This window comes from Ambystoma mexicanum, chromosome 3q (assembly GCF_040938575.1).
Source record: "Ambystoma mexicanum isolate Mex_15411 chromosome 3q, UKY_AmexF1_1, whole genome shotgun sequence".
NCBI classification, from domain to species: domain Eukaryota; kingdom Metazoa; phylum Chordata; class Amphibia; order Caudata; family Ambystomatidae; genus Ambystoma; species Ambystoma mexicanum.
This window is the reverse complement of record NC_090926.1, coordinates 1,274,924,707-1,274,947,592: the sequence shown is the minus strand read 5'-3', so window position 1 is coordinate 1,274,947,592 and position 22,886 is coordinate 1,274,924,707. Positions and strand designations below refer to the sequence as shown.

The 22,886-nt window shown below is 46.7% G+C and overlaps 1 protein-coding gene across 2 annotated transcripts in view; it reads left to right on the top strand.

Moving 5' to 3' along the window:
• LOC138447868 (complement C3-like) overlaps window positions 1-22,886 on the top strand; it is a 1,306,650-nt gene that overhangs the window by 379,711 nt on the left and 904,053 nt on the right. For both annotated transcript variants that reach the window (XM_069604330.1, XM_069604329.1), the window contains exon 15: window positions 13,339-13,471. In XM_069604330.1, coding sequence (XP_069460431.1) covers window positions 13,339-13,471 — 133 coding nt within the window. The remainder of the gene's footprint in view (window positions 1-13,338; window positions 13,472-22,886) is intronic.

Here is a 22,886-nt window from a genome sequence, read left to right as displayed (position 1 = left end):
GGAGGGACCGGTAAGTCCCCATTTACCAAACCATTCCCCATTCCCATGTGTGCCCCCATTGGGCTCAATGGGAATGGGAAGGGCGCAAATAACAGGCCGGCGTATGCCAAGCCTGTTATTTGCGCCCATGTCCCTTAACGGGTCCCATCCTTAACACCTGGTCAGAGCAGGCGTTAAGGAAGGGACCCACTAAGGGACCTCATAGTAGGGCAGTAAGGGATTACAGGCACCGGTCTCCTTACCGGTGCCCGGGATCCCTTACCGCCCTAATCGGAATGAGGGCCAATGTCATTGAGACAGCAGCTTTGGCCTTGGCGGTGCTCGTCGACGATCGAAAACGGACGTCCTGCAAAAACGAGGCATGTGGTGCACCTTGATGATGAGAGTTTGTTGCTGCAAAGAGTCAATGAAGAACGTAGGCCCAGCAAGGGCGTCGGGTCGTTGGTGTGACGATCGTCTCTCAACAACGGCTGGCTTTCAGATCTTCGACTGCGTCTTGTGGACTTCGGGTGGTGGGAAACCCACCGGATGATTCCCCTCGGTTCGTCTGTGACTTTTTCCAGCGGGGCAAACCGGTCAACGGTGATGGTAAGGGAGTCCTTGATTTCAAAGTATCTTAAGCAATGGAGCGTTGCGGCTCTGGTCGACGAGGTTACATCGATTTTCCGGAGCTATGTCGACGGTGATGGACGTCGACGTCCTCAATGTCCTGGTGCTTTACTTTAGATTCCTCAGCGGTCCCCGTCTCCGGTCTGAAGCCTTTCAAGGACTGACCTCTAGGGAGCCTTGGTGAAGGTTAGCTGGTGTACAATTTTACCTCGTAGCTGGGGAAGAGGTCTCCTAGCTAGGTCCTCTCTTGGAACAGTTCTTGGAGACACAATAGCTTTCGGATTGCGTCGAAGGAAAGCAGCAGCAAAGCCTTCTTAAGCATCAAGTTTCGACTTCAACTTCTGAACAATCCCAGTAAGTGAGAGGTCCCCAGATATGCTGTTCTGTCTCTCATTCACACTGCTTGGCCAAGCTCAGCAGCCAATCATTCAGCGGGGCATTCATGCAGGCAGCCAATCAGGCTCACAGTGCATTCTGGACATTCTTCTCCATCCAGACACTCATAACAAGGAAGGTGGATTGGATCAAGTACCCAGCCATTTAGCACTCCGCACTGCATTCATACCAGTTTTCGGGCAGGGCTGTCTCAGTCATTGTTTCACTCACTAGAAACCAGACACCCACAACATGAAATGTATATTGGTCACACACTCCATTCACCCAGGTACCACCCCAAGGGTGTACCCACAACATACCGTCATTGGGAAGGCTCCAGCCAGTTTGGCCTGGAATTCCCCACAATACCATATATGGAACTTCCACCCAACAGCCAGTCAGGGGAAGGGACAGAGTTAGGGCTTCTCAGGACTTTGGGAAAATAAGGTAGGCAATAGAAAGCAAGAGGCCACATGGGCCATCTTGTCTCCTGGGTATTCCAAAATGGAGGATACTCAGAGCACCTGTCAAATTGAGCATGAAGCTGCCACCAGCCCATACCCTGCTCTGTGGGCTAAACACAGGTGCCCATAAACATACACTAGGAGTACAGGGTTGTACCCCCACCCATGGGTGCCATAATGGTATCCCAAGGGTCTGTTCACCACAACCAAAAAGAGAAAGAGCTGCACTGCCAGGAGTCACACATAACCAATATAGAACACACATGATAATGGAGTACAGGACAAGGACATGGAAGCCCTGTCCCTCCAATGCATTTCCAGAAACACACATTGTCAGCCACATGTCTTTCTTTTCCTTGCTGAAATGCATTGCGCATATCTCTGCACTTTTGAGATTTAAGCCCACTTTCTTTCCTTCGAGATATAGGCCTGTTTTTGGTTCAATAGGTGTTGTGTCTGACATCACCATTTCTGTGCTGGCCTTATACTTCAATGGGACTTCCCAAATCACTCTGGCCTCTTTATTTCTGGCATTCAGGGGATAATATTTCACCCCAAATCCTGGCCGAATCATTCTACCTCCAGCCAATACAATACATTATTTCCGTAATATCTACTCCTTTCTTGATATCACATGACAAGTCCTCCTCACATGTATCCGGTGAGTGAACATTTGTCAGTACCATACCTAACCAGTTTATACAATCACGTGGACCAAAAAGTCCTTGGCCTGAGTTGCTTCAAGGGATCAATTTTCCAGTCCTACCTTCTACAGGTGCTCAAATGTCAGCTGAGAAATAAGCAATGGCAAAGCCATCTTTGTTAATGCATCGGAAACATCACAAGGACTGCGGGAAGGAAAATAAATATTCTAAAATCACATAATACAATATAAACATACATTTCGGGTTAGGATAAACAAAAATATGTGAGCTTGGTCTGTCAGACAATCCTGGCGCTGCAACTTGAACATTTTACGCAATGTGGAGCACCAATAACATGCAGGTGGCTTCCTCCCAAACGCCTCAAGGGTGTATAGAGATAAGTGGTCCTACTTAAAAACTCCAGAGTGATAGCCAGGAGTAGGCTGACCATAAGTGGTGCGCTTGCACAGCTACTCAGGGGAGCCAAGGGTTTTCACGATGACAAAACATGACACAGACTTATTTTAAGTTAAATGTGTTTTAAGATTCTAGTTTGACTGCTTCGTATGTTTTGGTCTTGTAGTTGTCATTTTTTGCAGTAACATTTTGCAACGCATACATATAACATTGGGTATCCCTTTCCAAGATCCCCTATTCATTGTGCAATGGCTTTGAGGCCAAAAATCCTGGGATTGAATGTATGTAAAAAAGAATGGGTATATGGAGCACTCATTGCGACAAAAAAGTCCAATTAGACTCTCTTATTAGGACTGGATTAGTAGCCTGATTACTCTTTCTGCAAGGAAGAATATGTCCTTTCAAAGGAAGGATAAATTAGAAAATAATGGAGAAATTTGGGATGCTTTTAATGAATTGTATATGGTTAATTTTCTCAGGCTGAATGTTTTTTTCTCTCTATTCTGGGCTCTTTTACATATTGCTATATATAAGTTGTGTAAATAATATTGTTGTATTTAATTTGGAAATAAAATATGTTTAACAAGATTCTGGTTTGGTTATTTTGATCTGGTAATTGTTGTACCTGGTTAATCGGTATGGTGCTTGTTTCGATGTATCTGTTGTCGCCTAATAATGGCCTAGCAAGCATCTGGCTATCTGTGTGGTCTGGTAAGGGTCAGGAAACCCTCCAGTAAACGGGTTTGATGTAGATTTAATAAATATATTCAACAGGAAATGGGTCAGTATCAGGTAGCCCAATCTAAATAGGGCCAGATGTGGCATGTACAGAGTAGTTGTCCCAATCTCTTTCAGGACCTTCCCTCTCATGATTGCATAGAAAACAAACTCCTCACTACTAAATTCTTACATTCTTACACCTCCTAGGTCTAGTGTACTTAACAGATTCTGACCCTATCCACCTTCAAGCAACAACCAAACTGTCAATTTGGGCACTCCAAAATCTGCGGGCTGCCCATATGGATAACCTGCCTGGTCGGTACTAACCACAAACAACCTAGAGATTTTCATATCAACACACAGGTAATGGGTGTTTCAGACTTGCACTCATCAACACCAAGGGTTTCTGCATCTGCCTTCCCAACATCTGACTAAAAAACCATCCCCTCCTTTCTAACAGAGCCATGTGCAGTGAGGCCAGCATAATTGGAAGAATAGTGCTATATAAGACATCACATTAAGTGTTGGAGATCCTGCTATAGTTCTGAGCAACAGTTTGATGTAGGCTATCTTGAAGTATCTTGATACAATTGTTGTCAGCAGTGTTGTGCTCATGAGTTCCCAGTAGAGGTTGGCTGGCCTTTTTTTATAAGAATTTCTTTGTAAGGGGCAGAGATTGGTTGACAAGACGGCTTTTTTACTTTCCTACACAAATTTGGAAGATTCCACTTAAGTGATGGGTTTCAAGTGGTTGAGCATGGGTTGGCTTGGCATGCAATCTTCGCAAGATGGTTCTTAGCTATCTGCACAACACTTTTATGATATTTTTAATGCGCCTTACAATGTTTTTTTAAAAAAACTGTATTTATTATGCTTGACAATACAACAGAGAGGAGCGAGCACCATGTGATTAATTGGTAATTTTCCATGAAAGGTACATAGTCTGGTAAGATGGCCTCACAGGACTGTGGAATAGCAATCATGAGCATTGTGACCAGTCATATAGATAACCTGTCAGTCGTACAAAAGCCTAATCAGGATTGGGAACAGGGAACATCGGGTCACTGGTGTCATCAACATCATCACTGGATAGGGAGAACAGATAGGAGCGGAAGGGGATCCAGATGTTCCTGGGTCTACAGAATACCGGCTGCAGGCTGGCCCAGCACACCTTAGTATCGGAGGCTCAAGTAACAGCCCAAAGCCACTGGTTTTAGGTGGGAGCTCTGGGGCAAAGCCAAAGTAACAAAATACAACCGGTCGCAGCAACATACATATTCTGGCCAATTTCATGAGATTGTGACAGAGGCGGGGAACTCGTGGAAGAGGCTGGTCAGTGGGGATGGTGTAATAGTACAGTCCAGCATTTCAGATATGGTTACACATACTTCCTTCCAGAACAGGGAGAGGTGCGGAAAGGATCAAAGCATATGCAGGTAATCAGCGTTGTCTGTCCCGCATCTCAGACATTTGGAGGGTTGGTCCGCTGACAAGTGATGTAGTCTAGCTGGGGTGTAGTGAAATCTGTGACGTATTTTAAATTGAATCAATTTAAATCTAGAGTTGAAGGAGACTTCATGGGTGCAGGTGCACATGTGTTCCCACCAATGATCTGTTATTTCAATACCCAGGTCCCTACTCCAAGTAACCCTGAGCCCATCTACTGAGGGGGCCGGTCTACCTTGAAGGAGGCCGTACAATCTGGAGAGACCACTTGGAGGCTGTGTTCATCATAATTTCAGACAATATTGAATCGTTGGGGGTGATTGTGGGGAACGAAGGCCATCTACTCTTGAGAGATCGGTGCAGACTGGCCTACTGAAGCCAGTGGGAAGGTCTTCTCCGCAGGGAGTCAGGCAGGTCAGTCCATTCAGTAAAGAATCTGTGAATGAAAGCATCACAAACAGAATTAAGGCCTGCACTGGTCCAGTGATGTATCATTGCAGGGAGGTTCAGGGAGGAAGATCTAAAGGGGGAAGTCACCATGGAATGGGTGTGAGGTGCCTGGCCATAGGGGTACATTCTGGAATCTGTACAGGAGTTGTGGTATAACTATCATTTTAAGAATGGCAATCCTGCCGGACAGCGCAATTGGTAACTTGGCCCAATCTGCGGTCTTTCTGGTAAGGGTGGCAAGGTACTTGCAAAAATTAGATTCATGTAGCGGGATCTGGTGTCGTTTGACCACTATCCCAAGGTATGTAACCTCAGAATGGGACCAGGCATGGGACCAGTCAAACCCTTGGAGATCTCGAGGAGGTACGGTGGTGTCGGTCAACGGAAATAGCACAGTTTTGGAACAGTATACTTTGAGACCCGATAATTCGCCAAAGAGTATGACGTTGTCCAAGACCGAGACCAGATTATCTTCGGGAGAGCGGATGAAAAGTAAAGAGTCATCTGCATAGAGGGAGATGATCTCGGGGGACCCAGCCAGTCTTATACCCCTATGTGCATGCCATTGGCGAATCCTACCTGCCAGGGGTTCAATGGCTAATGCGAATATTAATGGCGAGAAGGGACAACCCTGCCTATTGCGGCTAGCTATTGGAAAATGGGTGGAGCAACGGTCTTCAGTAAGGACGTTGGCGACAGGAGAGGAGTACAAGAGTTTCACCCAGGACAGGAAATGGGGACCGAAATTACACTTCTCGATGACCAACCACAAAAAATTCCAGGAGACTGAGTCAAATGCTTTTTGCATATCTAAGGTGGCTGCCACTGCCGGTGTGTCTGGGTTGATTCTGGCAAGTATGCTGAATAGCTCGTGCAAATTGAGAGAGGTGGACCACCCTGGAATAAATCCTGACTGATCTGGGTGGATAATAAATGACATATACGGTGCCAGACAAAGGGCCAGCACCTTGGCATATAATTTGACATCACAGTTGATGAGGGACAGGGGCCGGTATGAACCGCATTGCGTGGGAGGTTTGCCCGGTTGGAAGAGCACCGAGATAACCGCTTCCCGGAGGGACGGGGGCAGCACACCAACCTTGCAGGCTTCATCCCACAATGCCATCAACTGGGGAACCAGGCGGGTCTTATAGCACTAAAATAAAATGCGGTGGGAAGCCCGTCCGTGCCGGGAGGGCTCCCCGAGGATAATGCGTCTATAGCCATGAATATCTCCTAAGCCGAAATTGGGTGATCCAGGGCATCCCTGGACTCCGAGGACCAGATAGAGAGTGGCAGATTATCTAGGAAGGTTTCGATATCAGCTGTGGGGGCAGTGTCCATATTAGAGTAGAGGGTTTCCTAGACGGAGCGGAACTCGTCATTAATATCCTGAGATGAGAGCGCCATGGTACCATAAGCCCTCTCAACAGCCGGGATATGGGGTGCTCCCCTTTCTTGACAGATCAATCTAGCTAAGATACGGCCAGGGCGCTCCCCCTTCTCAGACCTCTGTGCAGATTGGGGGTCATCCAGGAACTTCAGTTAGCGGTCAGCATGGGTTAGGAATGCATCCAATGCTGTGCCTGTTTCACCCAGTGTGGTGGCCGACGGGGAAGAGGCATATTGGGGTTCAAGTTTGGCAAGCAGAGATTTACTCCCTGCGATGGTCCCCCGGATTGTCTTAAGGATCCCTGCCTCCTTGGCTAGTGCGATACCCCGGATTTGAACTTTAAACGTCTCCCAAAGAGTGGCCTAAGACTCCACGGAACCAGTGTTTAGTAGGAAGAAGTCACTGATACTAGACCCAATTTCAAACACTGTGTCTAGTAAGGCATGTGGCTTCAGTATCCATGAGCGCGTACCCCTGTTGTCCTCACTCCATTTCAAGGAGTCACTGGGGAGTGATCAGAAAATGTTCTGGGCAGAATAGTCATCTGGGCGATATCTCTGATGAATATGTTGGAAACTAGCCACCTATTAATACGTATTAATACGTGAGTGCGAGACATGGACTGAGGAGTAGAAAGAGAAAACCCGGGAGTCGGGGTAAGTCAGTCTCCATGAATCAACTACATTCAACTGAGATTGCACCTCGATGATGGTCTAAGCAGCCTTGGAAAGCTGGTGAGCTTTAGTACCTGATCTGTTGAGGTCCGTGTCAACAATAGTGTTGAAGTCTCCACCCCAAAGGATAGGGATGAGTGGGAACCCGGCTAACAGAGAGTAGAGATTTGAGTAAAAATGGGGATCATCAATGTTGGGGCCATAGATGTTGAGCAGTACTACCTCCCTCCCCAGAAGAGACCCAAAAAGTAATACATAGCGACCCAAGGTGTCTGTATGTGTTGTTTTATGTTGAAATTTGAGAGCCATGTGGATTAGAATCATAACTCCCTGGCTTTGAGTGGAAGAGGTGGTGTAGTAGCGCTGGGGGCCCCATGATCTAGCAAACCCCTCACAACCATTGGTGAGAGCATGAGTTTCTTGCAGGAAAAGTATCCTAACTTTGTGCTGCTCCACATATAGTTGCATTTTCCACATTTTAGTGTGGTTACCCAATCCTCTAACATTGTTGCTCATACATACAATGCATTCATCTGCCATCCAACCGCTAAGCTAGTATATGTAGGGCTATGCCCAAGCTGGAGCATACACCACAGGGTTCAGAACAGATAGGGAGGAGCCTCGATCAGATGTTGTCAACCTGTAAATATTTGGCCACTCAAATCCTCTGTTACATGTCAAGCAGTTTTTCAAACATTTGCCCCACTGCCCCCAATCAGAGGGATGACAACCCAATAAAGCATCAACCAAACAACAATAGGCAGCAGCTTCGCCTGGGGGGCTGTGCATTGGCCAAGAACGGCTGCAAGTCCGAAGTGGGTTGATAAAAAAACATAGCATGGTGCACACTGTAAAGGTACAACATTTAGGAGCAGAGGAAGTCGTAAGTGGGAACAGAATCAGATGCAAGTTAGGTCAGTGAGGCTGGTGCGTTGTGGGAAGAGATGGTACCGATCATCTCAGCCCTGACCCCATGCACAGGTTTAGGAGGCTATCCTCATAGGAGATGTAAGGAGTGTTTGCCAAAGTAGCGTTGAACAGTAGTTAGCCTGGGAAGTGTTTGTCAATGAATTTGGAGGCCTCCTCTGGAATGGTGAAGAAAAAAACACAGTCTGCATATTCAATCCTCAGCTTCACTGGGTATAGCATGGAGTATTTGACCCCCAGGTCCCGTAGCCTTTTCTTGGAGGCAAGAAAAGTTTTCCGCTCTTGTTGGTTAGCTACAGAGAAATCCGGGTAGAGATGGATCCTGGCGGAGCCGAGTGACAATTCGTCCTTGGCTCTTGGGGCACGCAGTAAGGTATCCCTATCTCGATAGTTTAGCACTCTTACTATGATGGGACGGGGGGAGCTCCAGGCTTGGGGTTTGCTGCCACGGATCGGTGGGATTGTTCCATGGCGAATTGGGGTGACAGCTTCGGAGAGTCTAGCAAAGAAAGCAAGATGTGTTCCACGCATTCTTACATGGGGCCGTCAGTTTTGTCTTCCGAGACACCAATGATACACAGGTTATTGCGCCTGGTGCGCAATTATAGGTCTTTGTTTTTCTGGCTGACCGTTTGGACGTGTCTGGACAGCGTGGCTACCTCTGACCGAAAGGCCTTAATGTCATCCTCCGCTGAGCCAACCCTGGACTCCAACTCTGTCACCCGTGCGTCCATTTTTTCCATGGAGGCTTTAATCGAGCATATTTTCCCACTCGTCTCATTGAGTTTCGAGTGAAGGGCGGTGAGCCCCTCACGCATATAGTCCATCATTTTTTGTAGTCCTGTAGTTTGACGTCGTCAGGGGCGTCTCCGCCTCCGGTAGGGCATAATTTGGCTTTGGTGTTGCCTTGGCATTCATATCGATAGAGGTTTGTTTTTTTGTTAGCCCCTTTGGTCATGGCCGCACAAGGGTGCGCAGGAAGCTGCCACCGGGCAACGCACGGGAACTCGAATCAGGAAGGTGGGTACTGAAATGCTCACTCCAGTACCCAGTAGTGGCTGTAATGGTTGTAAGTTTTACCGTGCAAACAGACGATGAACCATGGGGTGTAGCGCCCCCGAGCAGTCGCATGGATAGCTGGGTTCAACACAAGGGCACAATGGAGTTAGGGGGTAGAATTGTGCGTTCCAGAGCAACCAGGAAATCACTAAAACAGGTGGTTAAGTATCCATGGCGAGAAGCATAGGTATTGCGCACATTATCGCACAGAGCGGCCTTAGAGAGAATTGAGATCTGCTGCCCAGAACGGTCTAAAATCAGGATATCTGTCTCACTCTGACGGCAGTATCAAATAAGTAAAACTTCACCTGAGTCAGAATGGGTTGTGCCCTCCCCTGTACACCTCGTCGCACTGAGGATTTGTGAATTGTGATGCGGGTAGTCAAATCAATCAGCTGGATAAGTGAGAGACAGATTTCGGCCTGCAGCCTCACTCGACTGGTACGGTCAATCAAGTACACAGGGTATCAGTTTCTTATATCAGCAGCTAGGTGTGACGTAGTGCACCATGGGTAGATCCGTATCTATGGAAGGGAGGTTATGGAGCCCCAAATCCACTCTGTGGTAGTAGAATAGAGTGTAGCCTACTTCCTCCAGCTCCTGTGTCTGCCCTGGTTTTAATGTGAAGCGCTCATTATGCAATCCCAATAGGCCACAGTTGTTGAGGGGCAACGCTCCGCGGTGGGGATGTGGCTATGGGGGGTCCAGAGCCGGTCTGAAGGCTTTGTGGCAGCCAGTGAGATGTTACTGGGGCCTTCAGGTCTCGCAACCTCCAGTGTCCATGCTTTAAGTTAGGCTGCCAATGTGGTGGGGGAGGGAGCCTCCTCTAGGATCGTGACAGGAGGTGAAGCATGTGTTGCCCTCTCTGTCTCGCCCTGGGGTCAGAATGTAGACGTAGGGCTACCACGACCACGGTCCCGCAGTCACAAAACAGCAATGTGCTTGGGGGCGTCTTCTAGCTGTAGTTTAGATGCAGGGGAGATTCTGCGTTCAAGAGGATACCGCCTCAGTGCAGGCAGTTGCGGCTGGTGTGTCTCGGGTGTGACAAGGAAGCTGAGGATGTTAAGTGCGGGTGGCAAGCCCAGATCACAGCGTCTTCCAAGTCCACGATAGGGTGGCTCTCGGGGTGGGATAAGTGCAGGCCAGACCACCCACACTGCTCAGTAGTCCGGCCCAGATCGGGGGATGTAGGCAGAGGTCCATAGGCGATGCGCATCTGGGGAGAAGGGACCACCGTGGGTGACTCGATCACTTATCGCTGTTGAAGGAGCCAGTGGTCTCCACGGTACTGGCTGCACTCATACGGGGTCACCAAAGATGAGGGTGCACGGCACGGATCCGCAGAGGCTCCTCCCCCAGCCAGGTCACCAAAGCCGCACTCCTCTCACCAGCAGAAGCCTGCACCACATGGAAGCGAGACGCGGGCGCCGCCTTGGTGTCAGTCGGTGCGCCGTGAAAGGCGGATTTCTACACAATGGCCCCAAGGCGGGGAGCGGCAGCCAGGTAGTTCCCACACCATGTTGTTAGGCAAGAATCCTATTGTAATCCAGAGTGAAACATCGCACCAGTAAGGTTAATTAGGTCTGAAGTATATAACCCAGCACAGAGCAGTGCGATCAAGCGGCTATTTCGCTTTAGTGCAACAGCGCCCCCCTACAATGTTGTTTTTAAGTGCCTGGTGCTGTTGCTGCAAACGTCTTGAAATGGTATCAGAGTTTTTCTGCATGAGTTTGGATTGTTCATTCCCTTGAGGATTCTGGACATCTCCTCCCCCAGGTCTGTTAATATTCTGAGGATTTCTGCATAGTGGAATCTCTTTGCTTTGAGGATGTCCGCTATGCAGAGTTGAATTTGTCAGTGGTATGTTCTTTTGTTTGGTTTTCTTGACGGTACATAGTTCTGGCATGCACCAGAATGATACAGTAGAAAACAATACAAGGAACTTTATTGGCATGACAAGTTCGGCAAATATTGTCAAAGTAAACAAATGTGATTCAAAGAAATGCTACATTGATTCTCTTCAGTGATGATCATTTTGCTTCTCGTCTTTTATTCTAAAGATCATATTGCTTTATACACGTTGTCTTCTCTTGTGACGTGCATATGCATATTTTACTGTTCTCTCTGCTAATTCTGGTGCTTGTCCCAGGAGGATGCACAGCTGCTCTTGCCCTGGTAACTTGCAATAATGTCCTTATTCTTGTAAAATGTGGGGGAATAAGCATCCTGAATGTCTTAATATGCAGGGACAATGCAAGTGTTTCTCCATCTCTACTTCGCCCATAATCACATTGCTGACAGATTCTGTCCTCCATGGGCTTCTCGTTAAAGCTGTGCTGGACAGCCTCTATTTCCAGTATCTGGTCACTCAGTCCGTATTTAACAAATGTTTGCCAGTTGGGTGTTTTACAAAGTTATGTAGTCTTCAAGTTTTGCCCTAGTGATCTGTAACATTGTAGCTTATTTTGCTGTTCTCGTTTCAATGTCCAGTGCATTGTATATTGCTTATTTAGGTAAAATCCTGCTCTAAGACCCTTGCCAATTTCTCCTTGTGTCTTTGGTTTCCTATGTTAGGATTGTGTGGGACACCGCTGGAGTAATACTGTGGTTCTGCAATATCTTGTTCAAGGGCTTGTTTTCAGGGTTTGCTGTTTGATTTAGCAGCACCTGGTAATGGCGGGGGATTGAGTTATTTCTGTTGATATGGCACCAGAATGAAGCAGTAGAGGGAATTTCTATAGTTCTACTCTGTGCCCATGATATAGGCAGTTTCTATGCATCCAAAGTACCTGTTTCGAGTACTGAAGATGCAGGATTTCTGTAGGAGCTTTATCAAATTCGGCATACCCTTTTGTTTAGTTTTGAGCCCCACTCCCGACTCCAGCAAAGTAGGATAGGATAGGAGATACTCAAAATGTTGTAGCATTTTACTGGTGAATTGAAACATGCTACTTCTTAATGAAATGGAATGCATTAAGGACTTTTTCTTGGATTGCTTTATTTTCAAGTTTAGAACTTCCACAAGCATCTATTTGTGTGTACTCTATAGTATGCTGACTTCTATGCTATTAAGGAACGGTTTGAATTCGTTATTATTCTTTGCTTTCTTCTGGAATACTATAATTTTGGCCTTTTTTAGGTTCACCTGCGGTGCCCAGACATTGCAATATTCTTTGAGCAGGATAATAATGTGGTCGAGTCCTTCTTTGGTGGTTGCCAGTATTTCCAGGTCATCTACTTATAGCAGAGATTTTATTTCTGAGCCATTCTGTCTCTCATACCCGGGTCCTCGGATTCCTCTAGAAACGCAGGAAGGGCATTGATGTAGAGATTGAGCAGGGTTGGGCTGAGCTTGTACCCTTGTCTCCCTACTCAATTCTGACCAAAGGACACAATGTGCATGTTCCTAATCTTCATGTTGCAGCGGACTGAATTATACATGGATTTTATCATGCCATAAATCTTTCCCCGTATTTAAGCCTGCTGTAATGTAAGCTTTAGTAATGGGTGCCAGATCAAAGTTTTTGTTCTTATCGTATATGCCAATCAGAGGCTGCAGGTGATGATTTGGTCTGTGGTTCAATGTTTGGGTAGGAATCCAATCTGACCCTTATGCAAAGAGGTAATGTTAATATGGAAGTTCAGTATTTTCGGGTTCATGGGGTTGCAGGGTAGTTTGCTGAGCTTACTGTTAACACAAACTCCCCTGCCGTTGCTTGTGTCCAGGGAGTCTCTAACTTTATAGATATTGGGGGATGAGCCCTTCAGGCCATGTGTCTGGGAAATGATCAGATAGCAGAATGATGTTGTACGCTGCATGTTTCTTTATGTAATGGAGTGAATTGTTTCAAGGGTGCTAATATATTCAGTGTTTCATAATCCACTCGTGAAGGGTTTGAGCTTCTTCCTCCATTAGTCTGTGGTGCAAGATGGCTAGTCATGTTTGTAAGCCATGAATTCATTTCTCTAGATCATCGAAGATGAGAGTTTTCCAAGCTCTCTTGGTAGGAGGTGCCAAACTCATAGAGTACACAGAAGAGATTACTTATTCTTATGCAACGCAAATAAGAAGTGAAGAGTACAAACAGCATGAAGCCAAAAGTGAAGAATTAGAGAACAATTTGCAATTTGTGACTATTGCGCCTGCATGTCCTGTTTAGGTCTGGGACCTCGTTGAGAAGAATGATGCTGGCTGTACTCCAGGAAGTGGTAGCAACAATGCAGGAGTTTTCACAGATGCCGGTCTATCATTTCAAACCAACTCGGACAAGGGGAACACCCTGCCACGAACAGGTAATTTGTCAACGAGTGCACTCATACTTATTGTCCTGTTGTACACAATATCAGTTTGATTTCAGGCACAAAATCATAAGGAAAAAGGAATCTAACAAAAACATATTATTACAATTTTGAATGAGTTCCCAATGCTATAGATGTAAGTTTGATCCTCTATCCAAATCATTCAGTTAAATGTCAGTCACGTATTTTGAGACAGCAAATTCCAATAATGTACTTTATTTAGAATAAAACAAGTTCCATCTATCAACTGATGATGGTGTAGAATATTTTAGAGCAGGAACAGAGAGGTTAGGGTGGGAGAAAAGGGAACACAAGATGATGTATGACATGATTTGCACAAACTTGTGGTCTATCCCCAATGAAGAATACATTTTTGGAAAGTGCGAAAAAGTGTCCTGTCCCTGTTTGTCTGAGTTAGTGGATGGTGTGGGTCACAAAACTGGCAATTTGTCATAGGATAACGGTCGATACACCGTGAAAATCAAGGTGTGGTGTTCTTGCCGGGCAAGCAGCGCTGGTACGCTCAGCTCCCCTTGTGCGGGTGCAGAAGCTGCTCCGCAATCCATTTAAACATAACAGGGGGACCTGAGCTAAATCAGAATATCCCAAATACACTCAGCCAGTAACCTGAAGAACAAGAGGGTGTTAGAAATTCCCATATGGTAGACATGAATCTCAAAGCTGCTGTCCAGATCCATCCAAACCCAGATAACTAGGATTCCCAAGTACCCCCATGTGAAACTGCCACACCTGTTTCCCAGCTGTAAGGAGGGGCCAACGCCATATAAAACCTCAAGAACTTAGTTAGTGGGTGCTGTTGATAGAACACTAGAACTCCTCTGCCGGCTGGAGATAGGAAGAGAATAAGCCGTGGGACAAGCAGAAGGCAGGAGACTAGAGCAGAGCCCTTGAAGTCTCAGGAGAGCGGGGGCAGAAGGCTGGGCGAGAGACCAAGAAGGCTGGAGTTAGTAGGATGCTGTCTTTCCTCCTCCTTCCTCTTCCTTTCTCCTCCTTTCCCCTGTTCACCCCTGACGATGTTTCTAGACAAGTCCGATCTATGAAAGTCTCATCAAAGCAGGCTCTCCTCTGCTCATCCAGAACCATCAAGGACCACATCAACACCCTTGCTCCAACCTTGGCCGATTTCTGCAATCACTCCGTTCCCACTGGAAGTTTCCACTCCCCCTTAAGCACTCTCTTGTGCACCCCCTTCGAAAGAAGATCTCGGCCGATCCTTCCTCTCTGGCTAACTATCGCCCCATCTCCATCACTCCTTTCCTGGGCAAACTCTTGGAAAAGCTGGCCATCTCACAGCCTAATCTGCATACTGAATCTGTTGGTTGCCTCCATGACCGCCATTCTGGATTCAGAGCTGCAAGAGGCACAGAAAATGCTCTCCTGAACACCCGTGAAGACTGGCTTTCCAAACTTGACTCTAATCTCCCTTCTGTCCTCATTCTCCTTGATCTATCTTTCGACACTGCTCAATCACCTCTGCGACAACCTTGGTATTGCTGATCAGGCCCTGGCCTGGTTGACCTCCTTTCTCACTGACCAACCCTCTAAGGTCCAACTGGGGTCTTTCCATCTTCTAGCTCTATCTCTCCTTGGGGTCAAACCACTCTCTTCAGCCACTACCGGCCACCTCTTACTGTTAGGGAGAATTCTCTGTTAAGGCTAATTTCCCAAACCTAGTGAGTCCCCCAGCAGCTTTGCTGGATTTTTTGGGGTTTCATTTGTTTCTCCTGCTAAGAGTGAGACTCTTTTACTCCCACTCTTAGACATGATTTGAGGTGTTCCTTTGACTTTGTATGTGTTTAATGGGCTATGGGGTCTTTTACCCCATAGGTCTTCATGTGTTTTTGGTATGTGTGTTACACAGCACCCTCAGTGCAGTAACACAGGAGTGTCATAGTGCCCCCCAAACATATACTCCATACCCTGGGACTGACTACTATCTCCCAGGGCATGTAAAGTCACCATTGGCTTTACTAGTCCTAAATTGTGAACAGAACCAGTACAAACCATCATATTGTGGACGTACTGGTAGGGGCAATTTGATTGCCCCTGGGTCTGTTGTTCGAGGGGGCATTGTCCAGTCCCCCCGATCGAGCTTTGGCTGGTGGCAGTGGATACTACTTTTTATATTCAACCGCGAATATATTCCTATGGGATTTTCCCATTGTTCGAGGCTACCACTTTTTAACATAGCCTCAAACATACCGCCGGTTTATTAAATTAATATTAATTCACTGGTTGTTTTTTTTTGCCAGAACTCAGTGCCAAAATGGCGTCTGTGTTTGCTTCTGTAACTCCAAACCAGGTCGAGCTCTTTGTTCCACTTTTTTGGCGGGCTTCTCCACAGAAGCCCTCCAAGTGGTGCCACTCTGTCTGGGCTTCTTAGGAGGGGTGGAGGGGGGTTTAGGCACCCTGGACTGCGTTGCCTCAGCAACCCAAGTCGCACTCCACTCTGATTGGCCCAGTGGTGAGCCGGCTCACCGCTTAGCATGTGTGAATGACAGCTAGGCTGATGAATGGGGGGTTTTCTGCATAAAAGCAGGGCCTTTGAGACTGGAACGAGAGAAGTCGACACAGGACCTAAAGAATCCGAAGAGGGAGAAGCTGAGCCAACCTGCAATGATGACACCACCGGTGGAGCCCTGCTGAACCGCCTCACCACTTCCCAACGACAGAGAAGATCTTCATCCTGGAGAGTCTTTTTCCTTTGAACTGGTGGGGTTAACCAGTTAGCCCTCTTTTCGCCTACCTGAATCGTCTCGTGGTCGAATCGCCCGTGCCAAGCACCCTGGCGGCCGGATAGCCACGCTTCACCACTACCGCGAATAAAAGGGTAGTACCTTTTAACCGGGAAACTCTGCGGCTGGTTTCTTCCCTGGCAGTGCAACGACCTCTAGCTTTCACCCACGTCCAGATCTTCTCTTCCTCTGGACGAAGCACCGACTTGCACCCGCTGCCAGGAACAACTGCCCCCGCTGGAGCTTTCTCACCGTTTCAGGTACTGGGTCCCGCCTGGTCTCCCTTGCAACAGACTGTTCAAGGTGTCCCGTAAATCCTTGACTCTCTATCCTTGGGTGACCTGGGACCTGTTAACTAACTTTTTCTGAACTGATCCAACTCTTTTTGAACTGCCAAGACTTTTTAAAGTATAACTCAACTGTGTGATCTTGGGCCTGGCCTATGAACTTTCTTGCTCTACAGTAGACTCTGCCTTTCCTGACTTGCTGTGGTTCTTTTAAAAGTTGGTATTGTGTGCTTTCCTAATTCTGCCTTTTCCCTCCCTTTTTAACTAACTTATTGGAGTGCCATCTTAGGTTAAGCGCTCACCTCTGTCTGCAAATAAGTGATTGTTTTAACTAAGACTTGTTCAATAAGTAATCAGGGATGTATATACATTGATAGTACTGTGTTTGAACTTGCTTACCATATTAGTGTTGGAGTATTTTTAAAAGTGTGTCTTTAAATAAACAATTATATACTTTATACCAAAGCTCTGGTCAGTGTTTGCTTGTGCTACTGTATTTTTTGTACCTAATGTGTATACTCTATATACTGCCTAACTCTTCTTGAGAGAAGTCTGACTGCTCAGCCACAGCTACCAGGAAAATCTGGGTGGTGCAGACTGCTACCAATTGGGTTTACTGCCAACACCTGTAGTCCTAAGCCTTTTGCAGCGGTCCCTAAGGGAACTGCACAGGCTTCTGCCTAACGCTTGTGTACAGCGGTGGGATTTGTATTGAGTATACATTTTAGTGTGCTTATAGATACCTTAGTGCAACTAACCACAAAGCTTAGCACTAAAAAGTTTATTTTCTAACCTGTCAACTATGGAAAGTTATAGTCAAGAGTCCCTTGCTACAAAAACTGCTGATTGTTTGAGAGTTCTCTGTAAGCATAAGAATCTCCTGACTAAAGGCAAGAAAATGGAGCTAATAGAAAGGTTGTTAGCAAACCAAAGTCTGGATGGTGGTTCAGAGGAACCTACCACCCCAGCAAATGTAGATAACAGTAATGATATTGATATTGATAAATATTGATAATCTTGGGTCAGAACCAGAAGAGGAGGGTGATGATGATGAAGTTGTCCCCCCTAGGCCTCTGCCTGCTCTGCCAGCTGTACCTACCGGACCTTTGCCAGGTCCCACACTTAGTCCCCAATGTCTTGAACTAGAGAAAATGAAACTTGAATTGGAGTTTAAGAGACTTACTGCTCAAACAGAACAAAGGCACCAAGAACTAAGGCTCAGAGAAATGGAGCTCAAGCATGAGCTAGAGATGAAGAAAATGTCTGTTGAAAATGCTTCTCTCTCCGGATCCTCTAGGAGTTCCAGTCCAAAAAGACCCTGGATGCCTAAAGAGCTTGTGGGTATGTATGAGCCTAAGTTGGATGTGTTGGATTGGTTGAGTCTGTTTGAGTATAATCATGGGCTCCAGAACATCACAGGAAATGAGTTACTTTCCTGGTTGATCTCTAGGCTCCCCCCTGTTGCAACTGATGTGGTAATGGAGTTGGGGGAGGAGGATAAGAAGGACTATGAATGTGTGAAGCTAGCCTTGATAGCTAGATTTGGGAAGACCCCTTCCCAGTACCTTAAGAGGTTTAGGACCTGCAAAAAGCATGATGGTACCCCTTGGGCTACCTGGGTGAGTGAAAGTTTGAAGAACTTAGAGGAATGGATTAAGGGTTACAAGGTGAACACTTATGAGGGAATGAAGAATCTTGTGATGTTGGAGTCAATTTATGATGCCTGCTCTCCTGAGCTTAGACACCACTTGGCTGATTCAAAGGAATTAGATTCCAGAAAGCTAGCTAAGGCTGCTGACTTGTGGGTTGCCAACAGGACTACTCACAAGAACTCTGGGTTAACTCAGAAAAAGGATGAGGGGAAACAGCCAAAAAAGGACTCCAAAGAGAATTCTAATAATTCCAATCCCAAAGAGGGCCCCAAACAAAACAATAAGGGTAAGCCACAAGGGAAACCGAATCAGGCTAGTGTACCTTCTGGTGCCAAACCAGAAGGAGGTCAGAGCAAGCCAGCATTCCAGAAAGCATTTGGTAAATGCTATGTTTGTAGGTCCCCTGACCATGTGAAAGGGGATCCCAGATGTAAGGGTAAACGTTCAGGGGGTGACACTGTCTCCTTAGCCTTCGCTCCAGAGGAGGAAGTACAGATGGCCAGTGGAAACTTTCTGTTACTAGCTGATGAACCCATTGGAGTCTCAGCTAGTGTTTCTTTAGTGTCTCTGGGGTTGTGGGAACAACAGAATTTAGATGTATATAATTCTATCTCAGATAATACTAAAGAGTATTATAAGGACAGTGTCCAAGTGAATGGTCAGGAGACTCCTGCCATTAGGGACACTGGGGCCAGCATAACTGTGGTGGATAAATCATTTTTTCAGGCAGAGGATGTTGCTAAGGCACCCAAACGCCTCACCAAGTTAGCTGGAGGGCCTGTGCAGATGCTTCCCCAATTACCAGTTCTCATCCAGTGTAATGACATGACTGTGAAGATACCTGTCAGCATACAAAGTGAGGTACCAGGAAGGGTTCTGTTGGGAAATGACCTGAAGACTCTTGGAGTAGTGTCACATACCCCCAGACCTCCTAGTAAAAGGTTACAGGAGCTCACCAGACCTGCAAGGGAGAGCACCATGAGAGGTACTCCCAAGGAGATGATGAAGAAGGATATCACTCCTACTCCACTGGAGTTACAACTTGCTATCTCTGAACAACAAGAAGCAAAGGGGAAACCCAAGACTTCTAGGAAACAGCCAGCAGCAAGCCCTCCAGTGCTTCCAACAAGGACTTCCCCTAGGTTCTCCAAAGTTACACCTGTAACTCCACCTCCAGCTGAGGCTGAGAGGGAGGTACTATCCTGTGTGGTTGAGCTAGACTCTGAAGAGGAGCTAGTGGAAGGCCAAGAACTCATTGGAGATCTGGATCCTGTTGACCATCCTGAGCTGCAGTCTTTACTGGCAGAAGTTGGACCCAACAGGGCAGACTTCAGTAAGGGACAGAGAGAATGTCCAACTCTGGAAGGTCTTCGTCAACAGGCAGCTTCTCAGGCTGATGGGCAAGAGCCTGGGAAGTATAGGTTGCACTGGGAAGATGGTCTCTTCTACAGTGAACCAACTGAGTCTGCACCTGGAGACTACAAGCGGCTTGTAGTACCTCAAGAAAACAGACAACAGTTCTTGCAACTAGCCAATGAGATTCCTTTGGCTGGTCACTTGAGTTTCAAGAAGACCAAGGAAAGGCTCTCGCTCTACTTTTAATCGGCCAACGATGGGGGCTGAGGTAGATAAGTTCTGAAAGAGCGTCCACACCTACAAAACTTCTGGTAAGGTTGGTTGCAAGAATGTGGCACCTTTAGTGCCTCTCCCAGTAGTAGGAGTCCCATTTGAGAGGGTAGGGATTGACATTGTTGGTCCCCTTGATCCTCCCACCTGCTCAGGCAACAGGTTTATCCTTGTTGTAGTAGACCATGCTACTAGATACCCTGAGGCAATTCCTATGAGGACTGTTACAGCTCAGGCTGTGGCTAAGGCCCGCTTTGGTATTTTTACCAGGGTTGGGTTTCCTAAGGAAGTAATCTCTGACAGGGGGTCAGATTTTATGTCCCACTACATGAAAGCCATGTGGAAAACTTGTGGAGGTACTTCCAAGTTCTCTACCGCATACCACCCACAGACCAATGGGTTAGTAGAAAGGTTCAAAAGAACCATGAAGAACATGATAAGTGCTTTGGAAGATCCCCTTAAAAGAAAGTGGGACCTTCTACTGCCATGCCTTCTCTTTTCTTACAGAGAAGTCACTCAGGAGGGAGTAGGATATTCTCCCTTTGAACTTCTTCATGGCCATCCAGTCAGAGGTCCATTGGCCCTGATTAAGGAGGGGTTGGAGAGTGCTCCTTCCCCCAAGCCAGTCAGAGTGACTGACTATGTGATAGGTCTCCGTAGGAGAATGTCACACATGATGGCAGGAGCTAGTGATAACCTGAAAGCTGGACAAGCTTTGGTCAAGCATTGGCATGATCAAAAGGCTAACATGGTTGAGTTCACTCAAGACCAGCTAGTTCTAGTTATGATCCCAACAAGGCAGAGGGCCTTGCAAGATAAACGGATGGGACCCTTCAAGGTTGTGGGTAAACTTGGAGAGGTGAACTATCTGGTGGACTTGGGCAATCCCAAGGAGGCTCCCAGAGTCTTCCACACCAACAGACTAAAGGCGTATGTCTCCAGGCCTGAAGTAGAAGCCTTGCTCCTAGCTTCAACAGAAGAGGAAGAAGAGAGTGAAGCTCTCCCTGATCTCCTCAGAGGCTTACCCTTGGATGAAAAGATTGAAGGAGTAAATCTCTCTTCAAATCTGACACCTGAGCAACAAGAGGAGTGCACATCTATGTTAAATCAGTTTGCCTCCCTGTTCTCACTTTTACCAGGCTTGACCCCTTGGGGCCAGCATGATATACTCACTGGTGACTGTCTGCCAGTCAAAAGCAGAGGATATAGAATGTCAGAAAATGTAAGGACCCACATCAAAGGGGAGGTCAAGAATATGCTTGATCTCGGGGTAATAGAGCCCTCTACTAGTCCATGGTCTAGCCCAGTTGTGTTAGTACCAAAGGCCGGATCCAAAGAATTGAGATTCTGCGTGGATTATAGAGCTCTTAATGCAGTCACCAAGACTGATGCCCACCCTTTGCCTAGAACAGATGAGTTGGTGGATAGACTTGGTGCAGCCAAGTTCCTCAGCACATTTGATCTAACGTCAGGCTATTGGCAAATAGCCCTGACAGACCATGCCAAGGAGAAAACTGCATTTTCTACCCCAGTTGGCTTATACCAATTTAAGGTTATGCCTTTTGGACTGATAAATGCACCTGTAACATTCCAAAGGATGGTAAATCAGGTTCTGGCCGGGATGGAGGACGTCTGCATGGCATACTTGGATGACATTGCAGTGTTCAGCCACTCCTGGGAAGAGCATGTTAACCACCTAGGATATGTTTTGTAGGCTCTTGGGAAGGCCAACCTGACCATAAAGGCAAACAAATGCCAGATTGGAAAGAGTAAGGTGGTCTACCTTGGGCATGAGGTAGGAGGTGGAGAAATAAGGCCTTTGCTCAGTAAGATTGAAGCTGTGCAAAATTGGACAACACCTACTACTAAAACCCAGTTGAGAGCCTTCCTAGGCCTCACTGGGTATACAGGAATTTCATTGAGAACTATGGGACCATAGCTTCTCCACTGAATGTAATCTCCTCTCCAATATTTCCTAAGAAGGTCAGATGGAATGAGGAGTGCAATCAGGCCTTTGAAAACCTGAAGAAAGCTATTTGCTAAGCACCAGTACTGAGAGCTCCTGACTACCACCAAACTGTCATTGTGCAGACAGATGCTTCTAATATAGATATATGTGCAGTCCTTAGCCAACTGGATGAGAAAGGTAGCGAGCAGCCCATTTGCTTCATCAGCAGAAAGCTGAAGGATCCTGAGACAAGGTGGGCAACAATTGAAAGAGAATGTTTTGCTATTGTGTGGGCACTGAAGATGTTTAGGCCATACTTGTATGGTTCTACTTTTGTCATTCAGACTGACCACCAACCCTTGAGATGGTTGATGCAAATGAAGGGAGAAAACCCAAAACTATTGAGATGGTCAATCTGCTTTCAAGGGTTTGATTTCACCATTGAGCACCGGTCAGGGTGTCACCACCAAAATGCTGATGGTCTCTCTAGGATGTATGTCATCGACTAGAGGTATGAGATTCATCCAGGAGTGGATTAAATCCTCCTGTCCCTTAGTCTGGGGGGGGCGAGTGTTAGGGAGGATTCCCTGTTAAGGCTAATTTCCCAAACCTAGTGAGTCCCCCAGCAGCTTTGCTTGATTCTTTGGGGTTTCATTTTTTCTCCTGCTAAGAGTGAGACTCTTTTACTCCCACTCTTAGACATGATTTGAGGTGTTCCTTTGACTTTGTATGTGTTTAATGGGCTATGGGGTCTTTTACCCCATAGGGCTTCATGTGTTTTTGGTATGTGTGTTACACAGCACCCTCAGTGCAGTAACACAGGGGTGTCATAGTGACCCCCAAACATAGACTCCATACCCTGGGACTGACTACTGTCTGCCAGGGCATGTAAAGTCACCATTGGCTTTACTAGTCCTAAATTGTGAACAGAACCAGTACAAACCATCATATTCTGGACGTACTGGTAGGGGCAATTCGATTGCCCCTGTGTCTGTTGTTCGAGGGGACACTGTCCAGTCCCCCCTGATCGAGTTTTGGCTGGTGGCAGTGGATACTACTTTTTATATTCAACCGCAAATATATTCCTATGGGATTTTCCCATTGTTCGAGGCTACCACTTTTTAACATAGCCTCAAACAT